At 36.4% G+C, this 23,456-nt stretch overlaps 1 protein-coding gene across 1 annotated transcript in view; it reads right to left on the bottom strand.

Annotated features, from left to right (window-relative positions):
- Positions 1-23,456, bottom strand: part of LOC120318068 (polypeptide N-acetylgalactosaminyltransferase-like 6) — a 71,267-nt gene that overhangs the window by 33,655 nt on the left and 14,156 nt on the right. The window contains exon 4 of the mRNA XM_039365306.1: positions 13,342-13,480. Coding sequence (XP_039221240.1) covers positions 13,342-13,480 — 139 coding nt within the window. The remainder of the gene's footprint in view (positions 1-13,341; positions 13,481-23,456) is intronic.

Raw genomic sequence — 23,456 nt, 5'->3', positions numbered from 1 at the left:
TTTCATTTCAACTTCTGTTTTATTTGCATCCACCCCTTTTAACCAAGCCGCATCCTTGTTGTATTTCTTTGGGTTATCCCATATCTGCTTCCAGAACTGCACTGTTTCTTCCTTGTCATGTACTGACTGATTCATTGCAGTTTCTCTATTGATGGATTGGTAGAAATGTTTCTGATTGGATTGAAATTGGAGGTTCTGCCTATAGTTTGCAATTTGAGTTTCATATCTACTGATTTTCCTGGCTATAGCTGTTATTTGTTGCTTTATTATTTCCAGTGCTTCCTTGATCTTCCTTGTTTCTAAGTGGTATTTCTTGATTAGGTATTCTTTGGTCTTCTTGTTCTTCAGCTTCTTTTCTTTCATCTGTTCTAGCTTGCTTGCATGTGATCTTAACTTGCTGATCTTATTTTCTAGTCTAACCTTCCATTTTTCTGGTACACTTTTTGTTTGTTTTTCTTCTTTGTTGATTTTGCATCCCAGGTATTCAGTTATAACTGCAGCTGTGCTGTACACTAGTTGGTTTGTTTCTTGCAGTGAATTGGTGCTTATACTTAATATTGCAGTATTTGCATCTTTTAAGGCTTGTGCTAGTTGTTTCTTTGGAACAAGCTTCAATGCAGGCAGCCTTATTCTGTTATTTTTGTGCTGTTCTAGATGCTCAGTTATTCTTTGTTTCAATTCTTTTATTTCTTTAGTTAGAAGGTTTTGTTCTTCCTGAGGTAGAGGTGTCTGGTTTCCAAATGTGAACAGTTGTATATCTCTGCTGGATTCCTTCACTGCCAACTCCCCCTGGTTTGCCTCTACATTCTGAATTACTTCTGGTAAGGCTTTGATTTCTTTGCCCTGGGTAAACCTTTGCAGTTTGTCCAATTCTGTTTCTGTGAATACTTTATTTTGTATTATAAATCGGTGTTGATCTGCTAGTCTCTGTTCTGTTATTTCTGATTTGGATGTTGTTCTTTCCAGAACTGGTGCATTCATTTTAGATATCCTCTTCTTGTTGGACTTGATCTATAGTAACAGATCATTATTTCTTTGTTTTCAATCACTGTGTATCTGCGACGGGTAAACACCTTTTCTTCCAGTAGTTCTGCAGCTGCTGGCCCTGGTTGCTCAGCCAACAATCCTGAGTCCTGTAGCCCATTTTTCACCAGATATCCAGGAACTCCATTATCTAGCACGGACCTTGTTAACCAAGGTGACATCCGAGCCGGTATGGCATTCTGAAATGTACATCTCACCATATTTTTTATGGGAGAGACACTCTTTGTCTGACTCCTCTGATAAGACCTGTCCAGTATGGTTGAACCTCTGGCATAGCTCTCATCTTCCTCGGAGTACACAAGCCGCACAACCACGTCAAGGTAATACCTCACTGGGGGTTGTTGTTGTTGTTGTTGTTATTATTATTATCCCATCCTCTTAACTCTGAAATTCTTATCAATTTGCTTTACAGAGACATTTTCCTTTGTTTGACCATCTTATCTCACTTGTTCAAAATGTCTCCAGGAGAAATCTGAAAACAAAACAAGAATTGGAACAAGATATAGACTGAGAGATTGACTGGTGGACATTTACACAAATTTAATCTAAATATACAGAGGACAAAAAATTATATGAAATACAAAAAGAGCCACAAGAATTGGATAAAATTATACATGGAACAGAAATAAAATTAATTAGCAATTTATACAAATACCTATTGAGATATAAAATGGAAGATGAGGTTGTCAAAGACACAATGATCAGATGGGCAAAAAATTTCACATATAATATAGAATTAGAGAAATGGGAAAAAATATGGGAAATAAACATAAAATTGACTATGTCAGCGGCATTCAAGGAAAACCAGTTGAAGATGTTTTACAGATGGCATCTTCCACCAGCAAAGCTTGCCAAGATGTTCCAGAACAATTTGCCAACATATTGGAAATGTAAAAAAGTACATGGAACATATTATCATTTATGGTGGATATACCCAGTTGCGCAAAAATACTGGACTGCAATAAGAAGATGGATCAAAGAAATAATAGACCAACCCTTAGACTGGAAAACAGAGATCTTTTTGTTGGGTATTTTAAACAGAAAATATAGTAAAGAAATAAGGTACTTAATTCTACATATAACAGTGGCAGCAAGAATAGCATACGCACAGTTCTGGAAAAATGAGAATATACCATCAGAGGAAGAAGTAATAAGAAAAATCCTGGATTGTGCTGAGATGGACAAATTAACAAAAGAGATAAAAGAAAAGGAAGACAGAGAGTATTATCTAATATGGGACAAGTGGTATGACTGGTTGGAGACTAGAAATAATAGAAAAGAATAAATGTGGAAAGGTCAAAAGTGGAAAATGTGTGTATAATAAAAACAACGGGACAACAAGAATAAATATTCTAAAAAAGAATAAGGAAAATGTAAATAATAGAAGATTACCGTTACAAAATTGCTGTTAAAAAAAGGGAGAGGAGTATACATTGTGTGTATATGTGTGTTATGTTTTGTTTTGTTTCATTTTGTTGGTTTAAAAAATAAAAAAAATATAAAAAAAATGTCTTCAGGAATCAGCCCTTCAGATTTACTGCTCTTGAATCCCAAAATGTATAAAGATACTGTTCAGGGTCCTTCTTTCTCACCAAGCAGGTAAGAAAAAGCAAGGAAAAGGAGGGGGGAGAGAAAGAAAGGGGGAGACAGAGGGAAAGATAGAGGGAAGAGTGGAGGGAGAGAGAAAGAAAAAGATGGAGAGAGGGATCCCACAGAAGAAGTGAAAGAAAAGAAAGGAGTATCATGCTAAGGAAAAAGGGCCCCATTATTTCAACTTTACTCAGCTGTGGGATAACCACAGCAACTCTTCTTATAGTAGTAAAAGTAACAGTGGAAAGTGGGACACCAGGTGATCTCTCCTTTTTTTTCTACACATGGAAAAATAATTTTGTGGACAGGGAGGCCGTGTTGCACCAAGAAGAATTTGCATTAATCTTTCAATGATAAACCATCCAACACTGGGAATGAACAGAGAAGAGATAAAAGCATTAAGTATTAGAAATTTGGCTGCAGAGCCTTAAAATATTAGCTAGAATAAAACATCAACAAGGACAGAGATGAAAAAAATGAGAATGATTAGCTAAGCTGTAAATAGAAAGGCACAAAGATAAAAAAAATAAAATAGGGTATAAAATGATAGGGTAAGATAAAAATTAGAAATAGAAAATTGAAAAATAAGAAACAGATTGTACATTAATGCTCAGAATCTAAGAGATAATATCAGAGCACTTTTCTTCTTCTTTTTGTGCCATATCCATTATTGGACATTGGTGGTCATGTTGGAGATCCTGTTTTTATCAGCAACCGCACGAAAAAGTGCTGCTGAGTTTTGTCCAAACCAATCCCTTAGATTTTGAAGCCACAATGTTCTTCTTCTGCCTGGACCTCGTTTGCCTTCAATCTTTCCTTGGAGGTTTAAATGGAGCATGCCGTATTTTTCTGGGTGTCGCATCACATGTCCGAAATATTCTAGTTTTCATTTTTTAATTGTTTTGATGATTTCCCTTGGCTTTCCCAGGTGGCTTATCACCTCCTCATTTCTGATCTTGTCAACCTAGCTTATACGTAACAGCCGCCTGTAAATCTACATTTCAAATGCTTCTAGTCTCTTCAGGTGGTCTTCTGTCAGAGACCAACTCTCTACTCCATAGAGCAGGATAGAAAAAAATATAGCATCTGATAAGCCTGATTTTCAATCTTAGGCTTATCTCGTGACTGCAGAAGACCTTTTTCATTTTGAAGAATGCTGTTCGGGCTTTTTCTATCCTTGCCTGTACTTCAATGGTCATGTCCCAGCTTTCATGTAAATTAGAACTGAGGTGTGTGATCCTTTCACCTTTTTCTAGTGGTATTCCTTCTGAATTTATTGGTGGCAAATTAACGGGTTGTTTGCTGACGACCATGATTTTTGAGGTGTTAAGTTTCAAGCTGTATTTTTCAGATATTTCTGTGACTTTGTTGATGAGGAGCTGAAGGTCTTCATGCTTACTGGCAAGAACTGTATCATCAGCATATCTTAAGTTGTTGATCCAAACACCATTTACTTTGATGCCAGCATCGATGTTCTCCAGTGCCTCGTTGAAGATTGTCTCAGAGTAGATATTGAACAACAGTGGAGACAGAATACATCCCTGCCTGACCCCTCTTTTTATTTCTGCATCAGCTGAGTATTTTTGGCCTAGTCTCACATTTGCTACCTGATGCCAATACAGATTCTTTGTTATTTGGATGTCTTTGTCATCTAGTCCCATTTGTTTCAGGATTTCTAATAGTTTGCTGTGTCTTATTTTATCAAAAGCTTTTTCGAAATCAATGAAGCACATGTAAACACTGTGATTGACATCTCTACAACACTATACAAGAACCTGAATGCTGAACAGGGCATTTTGTGTACCAAGATTGTTTCTGAAACCAAATTGTGAGTTACCTAGATGCTCTTCAATTTTGTTGTATATTTTTGTGTGAATTATTCTCAGGAATATTGTCAGAGCATGACTCATTAAGCTTATTGTTCTGTATTCGGTACACGTCTTTGCATTTATTTTTTGGAGGATTGTCACAAAGGTTGATTTTAGCCAATCATTTGGTATCTTTCCTGTTTCATATATCTGATTGAAGAGTTGCAGTAAAAAATTCTTCCCATTGTCTTCCAGCAATTTTAAAATTTCTACTGGGATATCATCAGGTCCTGTGGCTTTTCTTGTTTTTGCTATTTTTATTGTATGTTCAACCTCTTCCATAGTGATATTTGGTCCAGTTGTTATACTTCCCATATCTATATCATCCCTAGTGTCCTCAAAAAGTTCTTCAATATATTCCTTCCATCTTTTTAGTTTTTCATCCTCATCTAAGATAATTTTTCCCTCTTTGTCAACTAAGTTGTTGGTGTTCTTTTTGTAGAGGCCTGCTGCTTCTTTCACTTTTTTGTGTAAATTGAAATTATCATGTATTCGTTCTGTCTCTTCTATTTCCTTGCATCTCTTTGCAAACCACTTTTCTTTTGCCAGTCAAATTTTTCTTCTAATTGTTTTCTGCAATTCATTGTATTTTTCTTTGTTTTTATTTTTATAAGATCTTCTTTCATCCATGAGATGAAGAATTTCCCCCGTCATCCACTGTTGTTTCTTGTGGTACCCCTCTCTCTGTTTTGAATTTATTACCTCTACTATTGCATTTTTAAATTTATTCCAGTTCGCTTCTACATCATCATTCAGGTTGTTGGTTTCCCTTAAATGATTTTCTAGTTCTTCTTTAATTTTACCTCCATCTTTAATAATGAAGTCTTACAGCATAAGAATTCAAGAATTAAAAAAAGGTAAATCAAAAGGCAATTGGAAAATAAATATTTTTTGTATGATTTATTGTTGGTGGTTGCTAACATAAGTTAATTTATGTCCTTGCTCCTAATCTCCTAATATGGTGGCAAAACATTCCATTTAGGAAGAATGTTGAAGAAATAGTAATTGAATATACAAGTAGTCCTTGATTTATGACAATTGGAACCAGAATTTTCATTGCTAACCCTAACCTTTGTGCCACACTTGTTAGGCAAATCAATGTAGTTAAGTGAATCACTGGAATGAATATTTCTAACATCATTTTCTTGAGCACAGGTTCTCCTCAGGGCTGTGTCCTAAGTCCACTGCTGTTCACCCTGTATAGCTGCTGAAAGTTTATTATTATAAAAGAGCAGATAAAAACATGCTTTTTCTTATCTGCTCTTTTATAATAATAAACTTTCAGCAGCCCTTTTTTAAAAAGTCTACAGGACAACATTTCAAAAGAGCTTAAGCTTTTTTAAAAGGTAAAAGAGGGTCGGCACCATTTCAACAATTTTATTAAAAAGGTCAAATAAAAAAAAATAAAGTTTATTTGATTCCATAGTTATAGCAATAATATCTTATACTTGTTATGAGTGGGAGACCACCTACCACCTATCATCATTTTATGCCTTCTTCACATATCAACGGATTTTAAAATGCCCTTCCTACTGGAAAAAGCATATATAAAGAAAAAAAATACATAAAAGAGCCAAGTATATCTAGTAGTCGAGGAACCAGGCTAGAAATCAGGAGTCTGTGGTTTCTATTCTTGCCTTAGACATGAAAGCCAGCAATGTGACTTTGGGGCAGTCACTCTTTCTCAGCCCAACTCACCTCACAGGGTTGTTGTTGCAGAAAAATAGGAGGAGGAAGGTGTATTATATAACTTCTCTGTCCTGAGTTATTTATAAAAATAATAAACATGGAATAAAAACCAACCTAAACCAAATAAATTGCAAGAGAGATGATATGTTCTCTACAAAACCTTTAGGAAATAAATGACTTATAGTAATTCAGATGCAATTAAAGTAACCCCCACACCAATTTTCAAAGTCAGAACAAAGAGATAATGCAAGTTTCAATTTTCCATTCAGTTTTTGACAGCTTTTGTAACTACTGTTAGTAGTGGGTATTTTAAAGACAGACAGAGAGAAAGTGCTGACCTTTTATTTATCAGAGAAACTACAATACTACCTGACATCAAGCCAGCGACCAATATGCCACAGAAAAATACCAGTCTAAAACATTTTGAAGCAAAGATTTACATAGTAATTATCTCAGTCTGTCAAAGAATTCCATTTACAGGAGTTAGCTATAGCCATACTAGATTTTTTTTCAATCTAGCCTTGTCAGCTGAACTGGATAAAGCAGTGATAACTAGTAATTTCCACAACCATTTGACAGGTCTGTAAAATTAGTAAGGTGGGAGAAATGAAAATAATTTCATCAATGATGGTAGTGCATTGCCTCAAAGCTTTAGAGCAGTGGTTCTCAACCTGTGGGTCAGGACCCCATTTGGGGTCGAACGGCCATTTCACGGGGGTCGCCAAACAACGTGGTCCGCCATTTTTTCCCCTTTTTCCTTAGCTGTGCTACTCCCTTTTATTCTATTGGCTTTTGAAAGCAATAGAATAGACTCTCTTGAATAGAGTCTAATTCTATTGGCTTTCAAAAGCCAATAGGAATTGTCCAGGCTGTCTCTGCCCTGCTGAGCCCGCCAAAAGTCCCATTCTGCAAATGGTGCTGCACCAGTTGAGTAGTCCTCGACTTACGACCGGTTGGGGGTCGCGGCATTAAAAAGGTTGAGAACCACTGCTTTAGAGCATGGGTGTCAAACTCACCATGTCACGTGATGTGTCGTGACGTATCGCAACTCATTTTGCATTGCCAGCAATGGGGTGGGTGCAGCTTCAGTTTGATGAAACCGGCCCACAGGCCAGCAGTTTGACACCCCTGCTTTAGAGGGTGCAAACATTACAGCATATTTCTGCATCAAACAGGAAATTAAAATGCTAATATAAAACTTAACTCACCTGTAAAGCCAGAGAACCTGGACAGAACTGGTTCCTAAATCAGCTTTAAAGTACAGTTTAATTGGTTTGTGTGTAACTACATTGACCTCCAGGGATTTTTATAGAAAGACATCAGTTCATAGTATTATTTTACTTATGTGCTGTTCATGTCACTATAAAAAGTATGGAACTCTCACATATGATTATTCAAAAAATAGAATAGAACAGAACAGAGCTGGAAAGGACCTTGGAGGTCTTCTAATCCAGCCCCCTGCTCAAGCAGGAGAACTATACAGTTTCAGACAAATGCCTGTCTAGTCTTTTCTTAAAAACTTCCAGTGATGGAGAACCCACAATTTCTGGGGGTAAGCTGTTCCACTGGTTAATTGTCCTCACTGTTAGTAAGCTTCTCCTTAATTCCACATTGCTTCTCTCTTTGGTCAGTTTCCAACCATTGTTTCTTGTCCTGCCCTCTGGTGCTTTGGAGAATAGTTTGTTACCCTCTTCTTTGTGGCAGCCTCTCAAATACTAGAACACTGCTATCATATCACCCCTGTTTCTTCTTTTCTTTAGACTAGCCAAACCCAAGTCCTACAGCCGTTCTTCATATGCTTTAGTCTCCAGGCCTTTGATTATTTTAGTTGCTCTTCTCTGAACTTTTTCCACGGTCTCAACGTCTTTTTTGTAGTATGGTGACCAAAATTTGTTGCAGTATTCCAGATGAGGTCTTACTAGGCTTTTATAAATTGGTACTAATACTTTGCGTGATCTTGATTCTATGCCTCTGTTATACAACCCAGGATTGTATTAGCTTTTTTGATTGCTGCTGCACAAATGCTGGCTCATAGTCAAGTGATCATCCACTAGGACTCCAACATAGTTACTGTTTTTGAGCCAGGTCTCACCTAATCTGTACTTAAACCTTTGATTTTTCCTGCCTAAATGTAAAATTTTGCTTTTTTCCACATTAAAACTCATTTTGTTGGATAGGGCCCATTGTTCAAGTTTGTCAAGATCTTTTTGGATCCTGAGCTTGTCTTGCTGCCAGTTTAGTGTCATCTGCAAATTTGATGAGCTCCCCTTCTATTCCCTTATCTAAGTCATTAATGAAGATATTGAAGTGTACTGGGCCTAAAACGGAGCCTTACTTACTGCTTACTTCTCTCCGTGTGGATGTAATACCATTGAGGACTACTTACTGAGTATGGTTTGACAGCCAGCTACAGATCCATCGGATGGTGTTGTTGTCTATTCCACCTTTTTCTAGCTTACTAAGCAGCAGGTTGTGGTCTACTTTGTCAAATGCCTTACTGAAATCTAAGTATACTTTGTGCACAGTGTTTCACTGGTCTACTAATTTAGTCACTTTATCGAAGAATGAAATAAGATTGGTTTGGCATGATCTGTTTTTAACAATCCCATGCTGGCTACCAGTTATGACTTTGTTTGCTTCTCGTGGTCCATATAAATATAAGTCAAGCAGCTGCTAGAGCTTGCTTCTGTGAGAACCTAACAAAGAGCTGTTATTTCAACTTCGTGTCTTCAATGTCTCACTATTTCCACTATACAACACTGGTGACGAAGGTGGGATTATGCTGCTAGGAGGAAAGAGCTAAGTCACTAAAGAGGTAAGACCAGGCATCAGTGCCCTGGTTGGAATTGTGTTCCCCCCTTCTGCCTGCCAGAACGCAAATGCTGGAGGTAGCACATTCCTTGGGACCTGTCCCTAGGAAACTCACAGAAGCCCTAACAGCATAAGACATTGGAGACACAGTAACAGCCAAACCATGGCCAAAGTTGGCAAGCTTTCAGAATTTGACGTGACACACCCCGAAAGATGGAGTTCATATGTCTCAAGAGTAGAAAACTACTTCAGAGCGAACCAGGTCAGAGAAGATAATTTAAAAGCTGCAACTTTGTTGTGCATGTGTGGCCAAGCCACCTTTGATATAGCAGAGAACCTAATCGCTCCTGCTACATTGGAGTCAGTCACCTTTGCTGACTTGAAACGAAGACTCAAAGAGTGCTTCAAACCTAGACTGTCAATTATCACATACAGACACGTGTTCGAGCAGAGAGAACAGCAGCCAGGTAAAACCATTGCTGAATTTGTGGCTGCCCTACGCCAAGTGTCTCGGCTATGCAAGTTTCCTGACCTAGAGGACCGGCTCCGGGACTGACTGGTATGTGGCTTGAGAAGCAGAGACTTACAGCCAAGGCTGTTTGCTAAAGAGTCCCTGACATTCCAGGACGCACTGAAAGAAGTGATGGCAGAAGAAGCCGCAGGTGGAGCCATCAAGGCTTTACATCCTTCAAAGAATTTTCCCAGCCAAACGGCTGTGCATCATGAAGAATCAGAAAGAACAGAAGACCCAGACATAGACAATGAGATCGACTGGGTGCAGAAGATCCCAGAAAGAAGGCAGAGGCTGCTTGACAAGGCAGTTCCCTTCCCTAGCTGTCTTGGCTGTGGTGGACGACACCAGCACTCAGAATGCCGGTTTCACACAGCTGTGTACCGAGCATGTGGCAAACAAGGCCACATTGCTACCGTCTGTAAAGGTCGCCAGAGGGAATCTCCATGTGAAGACTTCCCCAGGAGAGGTAATGGGGTCCCAGGGCAGAATAGAGTAGGATTTTGCTCCGGAAGAAGGAGCATCCTCAGAACTGGAGCCTATCACCCCTTAAAAGAAACGCCTAGACTAACAGTCAAGCTGCAAGGAATTCCATGCTCCATGGAACTGGACAATGGATCAGCTGTGTCTATAATTTCCTATAAGACTTTTAACTTCATCTGCAGACATGGCGGAAAATGAGTCAGACTCAAGCCATCAGATTTAGTTTTGACAGATTTTCAAAACTCCTGCATAGCGGTTAAAGGAGAAGCTATGATGAAAGTGACATTCAAAGAGTTTGAGGGTCCCCTCAGTGTCGTGGTGGTGGAAAGCCAGCAAACAAGCCTGATTGGCTTAGACTGGCTTGATGCCCTGGGCATCCATGTGACTGGCATTAACAGAACCCAAACAGCAGATTTGGCAGCTGTCTGCCAGGAGTTTGCGGGCGTATTCAGTCCCAATTTAGGGAAGTACAAAGGAGCATGAATTGCTCTCCACCTTGATCCAACTGTAGCCCCAATCAGAATAAAGCCTCATAGAGTGCCTTTTGCCCTTAAGCCCAAGCTTGATGCAGAGTTAGATAAGCTCATTCAACAGGGAGTCTTGAAACCCATTGACAGCTGTGTGTGGGAAACCCCCATAGTTACACTGATCAAGCCTAACGGAGAGGTGCGCATTTGCACTGATTATAAGTGCACTATTAATAAGGAACTGGAGCAGCATGCTTATCCGATACTTGTAGTTAGCCACATTCTGGCATCCTTACAAGGAGGTCACTTATTTGCAAAGCTGGACCTGGCACAGGCTTATCAGCAACTGGTGTCCTTAATGCTGAGAAATACAGGCAGATACTCATCCATCATGCCAGGGAAGTGTGTGATTGGCTCCAAATTTATTTTGTAGCAGGACAATGGCCCCAAACATATAGCCTTCATCAAAATATTGTCCATAGGACTTCAGAAGCTAAATTTGCACAATATTTTGATCCACCTAATATCAAACTCTTATTAGAACAAATACTATAAAATAAAATAAACCAAAACATACAATAGAGGAATAGACCTGTGTTCCAGTTAGAAGTTGTCCTACATATTCAGATCTTGTCTGACAATGACAGTGCCCTTAGCACAGGGATGTCAAACTGCCAGCCCGTGGGCAGGATGTGTTATGGTGAAACCACGCCCACCCCATTGCCAGCAATGGAAAAAAAGTCACGATATGTTGTGACACGTAACATGACATTGCAAGTTTGACACCCCAGCCTTAGCAAGACACAGAAGCTAAAACCAAGAAGAGATTTCTTCCTATGGAGAAAATTAACCAGTTCAGACGTTGTAGGTGCTTCATTATGGGTGACTTTTAAGAAGAGACTTGACAGCACTGATCTGGAATGGTATACAGAGTCTTGCTTGAGCAGAGGGTTGGATTAGAAGACCTGTAAGGTTCCTTCCAACTCTATTATTTTTTATTCTGTACATAGGTTCATGAAATAAAAATGATAATAGAAGATCAAGAACCAAAATGTTAATGCTCCCAATAAGTCAGTGCTGATAACACCTTATTTCCAAGGTTTCTTAAGAAATGTCATGGCAAAAATCAAATTTACAAGAATAGTTCAACAAATACAATAGGAGAAAGTGGCAGTTCAGCTTCACTGTGTCACAAATGATTTTTCATATTGTTTCCTTTGGCACTGTTTTGAACACAAATAGAAATTAGGATAGCCTTTCAGAGCAAAAGCTATTATGTACCACCTTCTTATCATGCCAACAATGCAACATAATGCTACTTCAATGCTCTATAATTATGTATTAAATTCCATGTAACTGGAAGCAGTCTTGGCCAAAAGGAACTGCTGTAGATAATTTCAGGTGATTTGAATTAATTTTCCCAGCCAAAACCAAAATATTTAAAATTGATAGATCAGAGTAAAATGCTGTTAATTTGTTCAATTAATCATTTGGAAACTTGTATAAAGTGATAGAGATTAATATATGGCTTTTCAACATTTCATGCTTTCTCTTCTTGAAAGAACTTTTGATATATTAAAAATTAGATAAGCATCTCTAAAAACTGAAAATAAAAACTTTGATCAATGTTTCCCAACCTGGTACTTTCCCAACTCCTAGAATTGTTGTTTATACTGGTGGAATTCTGGAAATTTAAGTCCCAAAATGTGAAGAAAGTGCCAGGAAGACTGGAATACTTAAACATAACTCAGTATAAATAAATGTTATACTAAGTTCTTCCATGCATAATCCACAAGCAAAGTTTTTGATGCAACTCTATTGGAGAATGCAGTGGTGGGACCTTCAAGGGGCTTGAGCACTTGATATTTTCACTTAGCAATTAAATTAACAAGAAGACTAACTTAAGTAAAATTAGCACTATTCCTCTAATTTACAAACAACTCACAATCCTGTTCTGGTTATTCTGATCAGTCTTCTCACACAGCAATTTTACAATATCTGTGGTATAAAAATCACCACAAGCTGCCTTCCAGTTTGTCATCACGGCGGAGCCGCTGGAAAGCGAGCTCTGTCTTCGCGTTTGATTTTGTTCTGCTGGGGGACCCTGGAAAGGGTCGAAAGTCACCCTGTAGGGGCAACGAGCAAGGAGGAGACCCCCGCCAGATTTTTGTCATTATTTCAAGAAGAATTCTAGGAAATATTATCCAATTAAACAATAGCAGTCCAACAACATCTGACTCAAATCAATTTGAATGTATTCAACATCTAGATTGCTAGGAAAATGTCACAGGGTCCTCTGAATTTTCTACATTTATCTGTCCTTAGATTTACTTTCATTTCTAAAGATGGGTAAATGCAGAAAATTCAGTGGACCCTGTGGCACTTCCCAGTAATCTAGATATTGGATAATTTGAAACACGTTTGAGTCAGATCACACCTTGAAGTATAAATTAAATCAATTGTACATCAAAATAATAGTTTCTTAGACTTCCTGGACAATTATTAAACAGAGAGAAACAATAAACATAATTAATGTGTGTCTTTTGTTTATCAATACAGAGTAGAACTTTGTATATTTCAACCCAGTCGAAGATAGGCTTAGGATCCTACTACTATTTCCTATGTTCTTCCATTACTATGTATGAACAAAAATTTCACAATTACCTTGGATTAGATAGCCAATCACAGTCTGTAATTAAAATAAGAAAAGCAGTGTCTTTTCTTATGCATTATAAAGACTGTAAATAGAAGAAGAAATCTCTAACATTATCGGCTTTACACCATTTTTCACTGTCTATTGATTCAAATGCTTCTATGTAAGAAAGTAAACACAAAGATATTACATGAAAGTAATAATAATCAAACTTAGTGTACCTACTTAGGATGTCGAATGTCTGGCAGTGATCGCTCCAAGGCTATATTGTTGCTTACAAAAATATTGAAACCATTTTCCCGATAAGCAGAATCATCACTATCTTCTTCTGTGAGAGGATATGGCTTTCCTTGTTCACCTTTCCCTGAAATGGTATTAAATCAAAATGTGATCAGAGATGAACAAGATCTCAGAAATGGTTAGCAGTTTGTCTGTAAATTAGAATGTGGCAAGTTTGTGCCAAGCCAAAAATGAATTGACAATTCTCAAACTGTCACTCTATGCCTTCAGGTGAATTTTTCTCCCATCATAAGCAGGAGACTAACTAAGGAATGACAAGCAGGCCTACCATATTGAGGCTTATTTTTACACAGAAGTATTATAACAATTTGTGTTGTTATTATTGCTGTTTTCTAAAACTCTCTCTCTCTCTCTCTCTCTATCTATCTATCTATCTATCTATCTATCTATCTATATATATATACATACATACATACATACATACATACACACACACACACACCACAGACAGACAGACAGATAGATATATATATGATACCTCCTGCCTCCCAGCCATTTGGAAACCCTCCATTATTGACAAATGAGCCCCTAACACAAAGAATGACACCAGACCCACACCCACGAAAACCACACAGGATATCACCACCACACATCCATGCAAAAAGCAAACCCAAACCCACACCAATGATGAGGCACGACCACAAACCAGAAGCCAGACCACAGCTGCATCATTAGCCACTTTAAACCACTCCAATCCATACATGAAGCAAACTGACACCCACCATGAAGATGAGGCACGACCACGAAGCCAAACAACAGCAACATAGCTCACCATCTCAAAACCCCCTGAAACTCAGACTAACCTGAGCACAACAAAGCCCCCACCCAAACAGAACACTCCCCCATCCAATCAGAGCACAGCCAACCCCCATCCAATCAGTTCATACCCCCACTGGCAGTTAAAAGGAAGAAACAGCTACGATCACACATTGCTCCTAGAAGCATAAAGCTGAAAACACCAGCCTGAAGATGATGAATGGGACTTGGTCCAAATATTGCCAAGACACTTCCAATTTTACGTGGGAGAAAACCCGAATAACCAAAGACCTACATATATCTATCTATCTCTATCTATCTATCTATCTATCTATCTATCTATCTATCTATCTATCTACATACATATACATACATACATACATACATACATACATACATACATACATACATACATACGAAGGGTCAGATGAAAGAATATATGTGCAGATGAGGCCCTGAGGATCAGAAGAAGGGTCATATGTGGAGATAGGACCTAGTAGATTCTATTTCAGATGATGTTTTTCCATACAGCTTCAGATCATCCATGTAAAGGAGATGGGATAGTCTGGCAGATGTTTTTGATGTATGATAGCCATGTTCTGAATTATTCAGTATTGTTGACAGAGGAAACAGTGCAATAACACATAGTAATGGTGATAATGAATCTCCTTGAAATATTGCTCTCTTGATATTAACCTCTCCCAGTCTCTCACCCTTGATCTGCAGCTGTGTCTTCCATTGTGCCATCGATCTTTGCACAAATTTTCTGATGTTTCTACTGACTCCTGTTATTTCTAGGCACTTGATTATCCAATCATGTGGCAGAGAGTCAAATTCCTTTTTGTAGTCAATCCATGCCACATTCAGGTTGGTCTTCCTTCTCTTGCAGTTTTCCAAGATCATTTTGTCTATTAGGAGTTGATCTTTTGTTCCTCTGCTATTGGGGCGGTTTCCTTTTTGCTCAGGTTATTATTATTATTATTATTATTATTATTATTATTATTGTTGTTGTTGTTGTTGTTGTTGTTGTTGTTGTTGTAGTAGTAGTAGTAGTAGTAGTAGTAGTAGTAGTAGTAGTAGAAAATAAGATTCCACTGCATTTAATAGGACTTAATTTCAGCATACCCACAGAATTGTGTTAAACTGATTAATCAGCTGTGTCAGAATCCAATTATATTTTATCTCTAGTTATCAATTATAAAAAATCCCATTTCTGCCTTCTATGGATTCTGCCATATGATGAAGGGAAGGGGGTGAACAAAGGGGCTTTATGGCCCTCACTTCCTTTGGTACACTTCAAAGGAACTGGTTGTGTGTATTGCCAAAAGAGCTAACCATAAGAATGGGGCTATTACTTTTCATGTAGTTTTCTTTGAAGTCTCCATCCAGCCAGCAGTAAGAAAAAGGGGGTGGGAATGTAATGCCTGAGATTGTCGCTGGAAGAGGGGGGTGATTGGGTGGGGCTACTGGGGAACCCCTTAAAACCTTGAATGGGAGAGCTTGGACCCCAAGTCCTGTCTAGAATGCCTGCAACCATTTTCTCTTAATAAAGGATGCCTGTTGGAAGAATTATTCCAATAGGTATTTTGTAATTTAACCTATAATAATATTTCTTCCAGACTTGAAGTAGGGCACTTCTTAAAATATGCAATTTAAAAGCCCGATCTACTTTCTTATTAAAAATTAAATATGCATGCCAACCATATAATAAATCCCACCCTTCAAGAGAAAGAATATTTTTATTTGTTAAATTAAGCCAATCACCTATCAAAGTTAATGTGGCTGCATCATAATGTAATTTCAAATTAGGCGCTTTAAGCCCTCCTCTTTCTCGAGCATCTTGCAAAATCTTAAACTTCACCCTTGGTTTCTTTCCAGCCCATATAAATTTATTGATACCCTTCTGCCACTCATCCAAATTAGCATCTTTTTTTAAAATGGGTATCATTTGAAACAAGAAAAGAAACTTGGGTAAAACATTCATTTTAACAGCTGAAATTCTCCCCAACAACGATAATTGCAATTTTTTCCAATCTTTTAAATCCTTTTTTACTTTTGTCCATAATACTTCATAATTATTCTTATATAATTTCCCATTAGAAACTGTTATATATACTCCCAAATATTTAACCTTCTTCACTATCTGAAAACCTGTAAGTCTAACTAAAATTTCATTATCCTTCTCAGTCATATTCTTAGATAATATCTTATTATTATTTACTTTGAAACCAGAAACTTTCCCATATTGAGTTATAAGTTCCAATAAATAACTAACCGATTGAATTGGTTGTTGTAAAGTTAACACCAAATCATCTGCAAAAGCTCTCAATCTATACTCATTCTTATTTATTTTTATTCCCTTAAGTACTGTAGACTCGCGAATTTGAATTAACAAAATCTCCATTGTTAAAACAAATAACAAAGGAGATAATGGCTTCCGGTGGTTAAAGCGGTGGAAATGGCGGCTACTTTGTAGCCGTCCTCCTGAGATGGTGTCAGATCCGCGGAGCACAGCGTTCATCAGCTGGCCCGCGGCTCGCAATCCCCTTCCCGGGCGAAGGGAAGGGGTAGAGATCGCATGAATAGAGGTAGAACCTCTTAACCCTCCCTGGATTTTTATTTTAGGGGGGTAGAAAGAGTGCTCCCTCGGAGTTCATTGCCTTCTCCGCCTCTCAGCTGTCTTTGTTTCTTTGGAAACAAAGCGAAACGCCGCTACCATCTCCGTATTTAAAGTAACCGTGAGTAATCTTAAACCGGACAGAACTGTTTAAAGGATTTTATTTATAGTTTAGTTTTATTTTATTTTTTTTTAGTTTATTTAGTTTATTTAGCATGTGTTGATTTTTTCTTATTTTTTGAGCTTTCCCTTTTTTTTTTTTTTTCCCGGGCGGAAAAGTGAGAGTGAAAGTAAAATGGCGTTTTGAAAGTTTTTTTTTCTTTTGAAAGACGGACTGGCTGAACTGTTGTTTAATACTGCTTTTCTTTTTAAGTTTTTCTTTATCTTTTGGGAGCTTTTAAATTGATTCCATTTTATCCTATTTTACCTTATTTTTAATTTTTGGACTGTTTATTTTTTATTGGTATTTTTATGAAGAAAGAAAGATAAATTGAAATGGCTTCAAAACGACAACCAGCTACTACAGCTCCTAAGGTAACTTCTTCTCCTGCTACCTCTACTGTGCAACAACAACTTAAAATAATACCCTCAGTGCAGCAACCTAAAACTACTCCACCCTCACCTCCCCCATCTGGCACATCAGCACAAGACATTAAAGAAATAATGGTAAGTGCTGTGTCACAGTTTAGGGAGGAAATGAAGCAACTTTTGGAACAGAATAAATCTGAAAGCAAGGAAGAAATGAAGAAAGAGATGAAGGAGCTTTTAGAACAGAATAATACTATATTGAGGGATGATATACTTCTAGCTTTATCTGGAGTGGCCTCAGTGGTTGTGAAGCTGGACTCTAGAGTGGAGGAAATTGAAGAAACAGTAGAACTTTTGGACTATAAATTCCAAGATATGGAGAAAAAAGTGGAAACTTCACAAGATGATATTCTTATGTTCCAGTATAGACAGATGGAATATGCTTTGAGAATAAGGGGCCTGAAAGAAGATAAAACTCAAGATCTGATGAAAATGGTGATTAATGACTTGGCTGTTATCTTGAATATAGACAAAGATGAGTTACGTGGGGAAGTGGAAAGAATTTATAGAGTTAATTCTTGGATTGCAAAACAGAGGAATCTGCCTAGAGATGTGGTGATATATTTTGCTAAGAAGTCCTTGCGAAATCAGATTCTGCAAACTTTTTACAATAAAAGATTCCAGATTGCTGCTCAAGATATTATTATTTTAAAGGAAATTCCACCTAAAATTTTAAGAAGCAGAAAAGATTTTGCTTTTCTAGCAAATGAACTTAAAGCAAGACAAATGCGATTTAGATGGGAGATTCCGATGGGCATTGTTTTGAGCCATGCGGGGACACGTTATAGACTTAATACAGTTGCTAAAGCTAAGGAATTTTATAAAACGGTCCTGGGTGCAGGCTCACCTTTGCCCATGATGCACAAAGTCCTGAGTGATAAAGAGATGGAACAGAAATCTGAAGATACAGGTGCGATGACTGCTGGACAGGTGGTATGGATGTCTCAAGCAGAGGTTAAAGAACAGAGAATGACCCGTGCAGCACACAAACGTAAAGAAAAAGAACAACAGAAAAAAGAAAAAGAAATCAAAGAATCTACTCAGCAAATTGTTTCAGTGCCGGTGGGAGGAGCAAGACCCAAAAGCTCTGCAACATATTCTTCAGTAGCAGAATTTGAGGGGATCTTCTCCAGGCTTAAGGCCAAGGGAGATGGCAAAGCTCCTGACCTGGAATGTTAATGGATTAAATATTCCTCAAAAGAGAAAAAAAATCTACCATTATTTGAAACAACACAACAATGATGTTATTTGTTTGCAAGAAACTCATATTACATCTAAAGATCAAAAATACTTAAACAATCCTCGTTTGGGATCTCATTTTGTATCTCCCGCCCCTGGGAAAAAAGGGGGTGTGGTAATTTATGTTAAACAGAACTTATCTGCTACCCTGTTAGAATCAGATCCTCATGGAAGATATGTTATGCTTGAACTTGGTTTATATGGCAAGAAAATTCTTATTGTGGGGTTGTATGCACCAAACCAGCAACAGGAGCAATTCTATAGGTTGCTACATCAGAAAATAACTTTGTTGGACTATAGATCTGTGATTTTAATGGGAGACTGGAATGGTGTCTTAGACATACAAAAGGACAAAAAAGGCTCTTCTACCTTTTTTAAACAGGCTAAACTACCTAAAGCCTTCTTTGACATGAAAGAAGATTGGGAATTGAGGGACTATTGGCGTGAACGTAATCAAGAAGAAAGGGACTTTACCTTTTTCTCAGATAGACACCAATCTCTTTCAAGAATTGATTTCTTTTTGATTACAACAGACTTATACAACAGGGTGAAGAATGTAAAAATTTTTCCTAGGACATTGTCTGACCATAGTCCAGTATGGATGGAACTGTTTGCTGAGAAAGAAGACAGGAGATCCTGGAGGGTGAATGAGAATTTATTCAAACAAGAAAAAAATGTTCATAAATTAAAGGAATGTTTAAAGGAATATTTTGCTTTAAATATGAATAAGGGAACATCAATGTCAATGGTGTGGGATGCAAGTAAAGCTTTTATGCGTGGTATCTTGATAAAAATGAATAACTTGCATAGACAGAAACAGACTCAGAAACGTAAAGATTTAGAAGAGGAGATTAAATTAAAAGAGAAACTTTTAATTTCAAATCCTTTAGACGAAAAGGTGAAAGGAGCTTTAAAACTGTTAAAAACACAATTTAACATGTTGATGGCTGATCAAGCTGCAACCAATTTATTATTTATGAAACAAAATATATTTTGTAATGCTAATAAACCAGGGAGATGGCTGGCTTATCAGTTAAGAAAGAAACAGAAACAGAGGAATATAGATAAAATAAATTATAATGGTAAATTGGTTTATCAGAAAGAATTGATTAAGAAATCCTTTTTAGAATACTATCAAAAATTATATAAGAGTGCCAATATTCAAACTACAGATATAAACAATTATTTAGGTAAAGTTAACTTTCCTAAATTAACAGAAGATCAGGAAAAAGAGATTAATGGCTTAATTACTAAAGAAGAAATTGTTACAGCTATTAAACAATTGAAATTGGGCAAAGCGCCGGGTACGGATGGGTTGACATCTATCTATTACAAAACTTTAGTAAAAGAGATGACTCAACCATTGTGTGAATTGTTTAATAACTTATTACAGGGTTTAGAGATCCCTCCATCTTGGCGTAATGCATTTATATCATTGATTCCAAAAGATAATCAAGATCTTACATTGCCTAAAAATTACAGGCCTATATCTCTTTTAAACGTGGATTATAAAATCTTTGCAAAAATTTTAGCTAATAGGTTTATGGGGATCTTGCAGCAGTTTATACATAAGGATCAATCGGGTTTTATAACTGGAAGATATATGAAAAATAATGTTAGACAAATTATTAATTTATTAGAGTATCTAGAAAAGAATAACCAAGTCTCTGCAGGCCTGATATTTTTGGATGCTGAAAAAGCCTTTGACCAAGTGAATTGGCAGTTTATGTTATGTTTAATTAAGGAGATGAATTTTGGACAAAATATATTACAAGTATTATCTAATATATATCAAAAACAGACTGCTCAACTTATTGTAAATGGGGGTTTGTCAGAGGCTTTTGTAATAGAAAAAGGAACAAGACAGGGATGCCCGTTATCTCCGTTATTGTTTGTTTTAACATTGGAAATTTTGTTGATTAAAATTCGGGAGTCTCAAGAAATAAAAGGAATAGAAATTAATAAAAAAGAATATAAATTAAGAGCCTTTGCAGATGACTTGGTTGTTACTCTGTCTCAACCTACCTGTTCGGTGGTAAAATTATTACAATTGATTCAACAATATGGATGTGTTTCTGGTTTTAAAATTAATAATAATAAGACCAAAATATTAGCTAAAAATATGACTAATGGTGATAAACAGGTTTTAGTTAACTTAACAGATTTTGAAATTGTTGATAAGGTAAAATATTTGGGGGTCACATTATCTGCTTCTAATGCAAAACTGTATAAAAATAATTATGAAAAGCTGTGGATGGAGGTACAGAAGGATTTAAAAAACTGGAACAATCTACAGTTATCCCTTATGGGTAGAATTGCAGTTATCAAAATGAATGTCCTGCCAAAGTTTATTTTTTTGTTTCAAATGTTACCTATTTTAAAGAATGAACGTAATTTAGATGAATGGCAAAAAGGTATTAATAAATTTGTTTGGGCAGGGAAAAAACCAAGGGTGAAACTTAAAATAATGCAAGATTTTCGTGAGAGAGGAGGACTCAAGGTACCAAATATGAAATTGTATTATGATGCTGTAGTATTAACATTGATCAGCGACTGGGTGAATTTAACAAATATAGAAATACTTCATTTGGAAGGTTGGGACTTACTTTTTGGATGGCATGCCTATTTAATATTTAATAAAAAAGTGGATTGGGTTTTTAAGTCTCATATTATAAGAATCTCTTTGCTTAGAGTGTGGAGAAAGTATTATAAAAGTGACTTCAAAATACCATTATGGGCTATACCTCGGCATGCCATAGAAGGCATAAGGAAAGGGGTTAATATGGATATGGTCTCTTATGCACAGTTACTTAGATGGGATGGCCAAGATTGGCAGTTAAAATCTTTGGAAGAATTAACGCATGAAAATTTAACTTATTCATGGTTCCAATACAGACAAATAGTGGACAGATGGAAGATGGATTGTAAAATGGGCTGGCTTAGAGAAGATGAAGCTCTTTTAAAACAAGTAAGAGATCAAAGGCCAACCCATATTAAGAGAGTTTATGGGGTTTTAGTGGAATTGGACTCAGAACCTGAATTAGTTAAAGATTGTATGATTAAATGGGCACAGAATATTGGTGAAACGATTTCAATGGATACTTGGGAACTTATTTGGATAAGAAATGTTAAATTCACACAAGCGCAAAATTTAAGAGAGAATTTTTATAAGATGTTTTATAGATGGCACCTTGATCCAAAGAAAATGTCCATTATGTACCCTAATCTGCAGCCGAAATGCTGGAGATGTGGACATTTGGATGCTACTTATTATCATACTTGGTGGACGTGTAAGCATATAAAAGCTTTTTGGATTAAGATATGGTGGAATATCCAAAGAATTTTTAAACGGAGGGTAAAATTTACTCCGCAATTATTTTTACTAGGTATTGTTACTGATTGTGATGCTAAGGAGGTTATATTGATGTTAAATTTGATTACAGCCGCTAGGCTGTTAATAGGGCAATATTGGAAGAAGGAATCCTTGCCTACTTTGCAAGAGTGGTTTCACAAAGTTTCGTATCTGGCAGAAATGGCAAAGATTTCGGCTTTTTTAAAGTAGCAATCTCAAGAGAAATTCTTTGCAGTATGGGAAAAATGGATAAATTTCATACAATATAATTTGGATATGGAAAAATACCATTTAGCTTTTTTATAACTTGTAATGATTGTTTTTTTCTTCTTTCTTTCTTCCTTTTTTCTTTACGTATTATTATTTATATATATTATTTTTATATATATGTTTTATTTTTCGTCTACTTTTTTCTTTTTTCTTTCTCTCTCTCTTTTCTTTTCCCTTTTTTTTCTTTCTTTTTTAGTATATATTATTCATTTTAAAGCTTATGTTATGCATATTACTATTATATATATATTATTATATATATTATTGTTATGACCTTTATTATTTTTATTAATTATTTTATAAATTGTAAACGTTATTTTTTAAAATTTGTTAAATAATCCTATATTCAGTTCTGGGAAGTCGGGGGGGGGAGGGTGGGGTGGTTTGGGAGGGGGGGGATGTTTATTTGTAACATTTTTGAAAAATTTCAATAAAAAAAAAAGGAGATAATGGACAACCTTGTCTTGTACCCTTTTCAATATTAAAAGTCTCTGTGAATCCCTCATTAATAATAATTTGAGCAGACTGCTGCTGATATATAGCCTTGAGAGCATATAAAAACTTATCTCCAAAATTCATTTTCTCTATTAATAAAAATAAAAATTGCCAATCTAATTGATCAAAAGCTTTCTCAGCATCCAAAAATATAAATGCTGCAGGAATCTGATTATTCTTATCCAAATAGTCAATTAAATTAATAATTTGTCTTGTATTATATTTCATATATCTTCCTGTTATAAATCCTGACTGATCACTATGAATTAAATCCTTCTTAACCTGCATTAATCTGTTTGCCAAATCCTTAGAAAAAATCTTATAATCTACATTTAAAAGAGATATAGGTCTATAATTTTTAGGTTCAGTAAGATCTTGATCCTCCTTCGGAATCAATGATATAAAGGCCCTTCTCCAAGAAGGAGGAATTGAAGCTCCCAATAAAATACTATTAAAAAGTTCTTTTAATGGCTCTATCATTTCTTCAAATAACCTTTAGCCGTTAACCCATCTGTACCAGGGGCTTTCCAACCTTTAACTGCTTAATAGCAAAACCAATTTCCTCCAAAGTAGTTAAAAAATTCATCACATTTTGTTGTTCAATAGAAGGTTTAGGAAAATGTACTAATTGTAAATACTTCTCTACATCTAAAGCATGTATATTATCGCTAGCATACAATTTTGTATAAAAATCTAAAAAAATACTTTTTAATCAAATTCTGT

The sequence above is a fragment of the Crotalus tigris genome, unplaced genomic scaffold (assembly GCF_016545835.1).
Source record: "Crotalus tigris isolate CLP2741 ecotype Arizona unplaced genomic scaffold, ASM1654583v1 scf7180000020027.212742, whole genome shotgun sequence".
In the NCBI taxonomy this organism is placed as follows: domain Eukaryota; kingdom Metazoa; phylum Chordata; class Lepidosauria; order Squamata; family Viperidae; genus Crotalus; species Crotalus tigris.
This window is presented reverse-complemented; position numbering and strand designations above follow the sequence as displayed.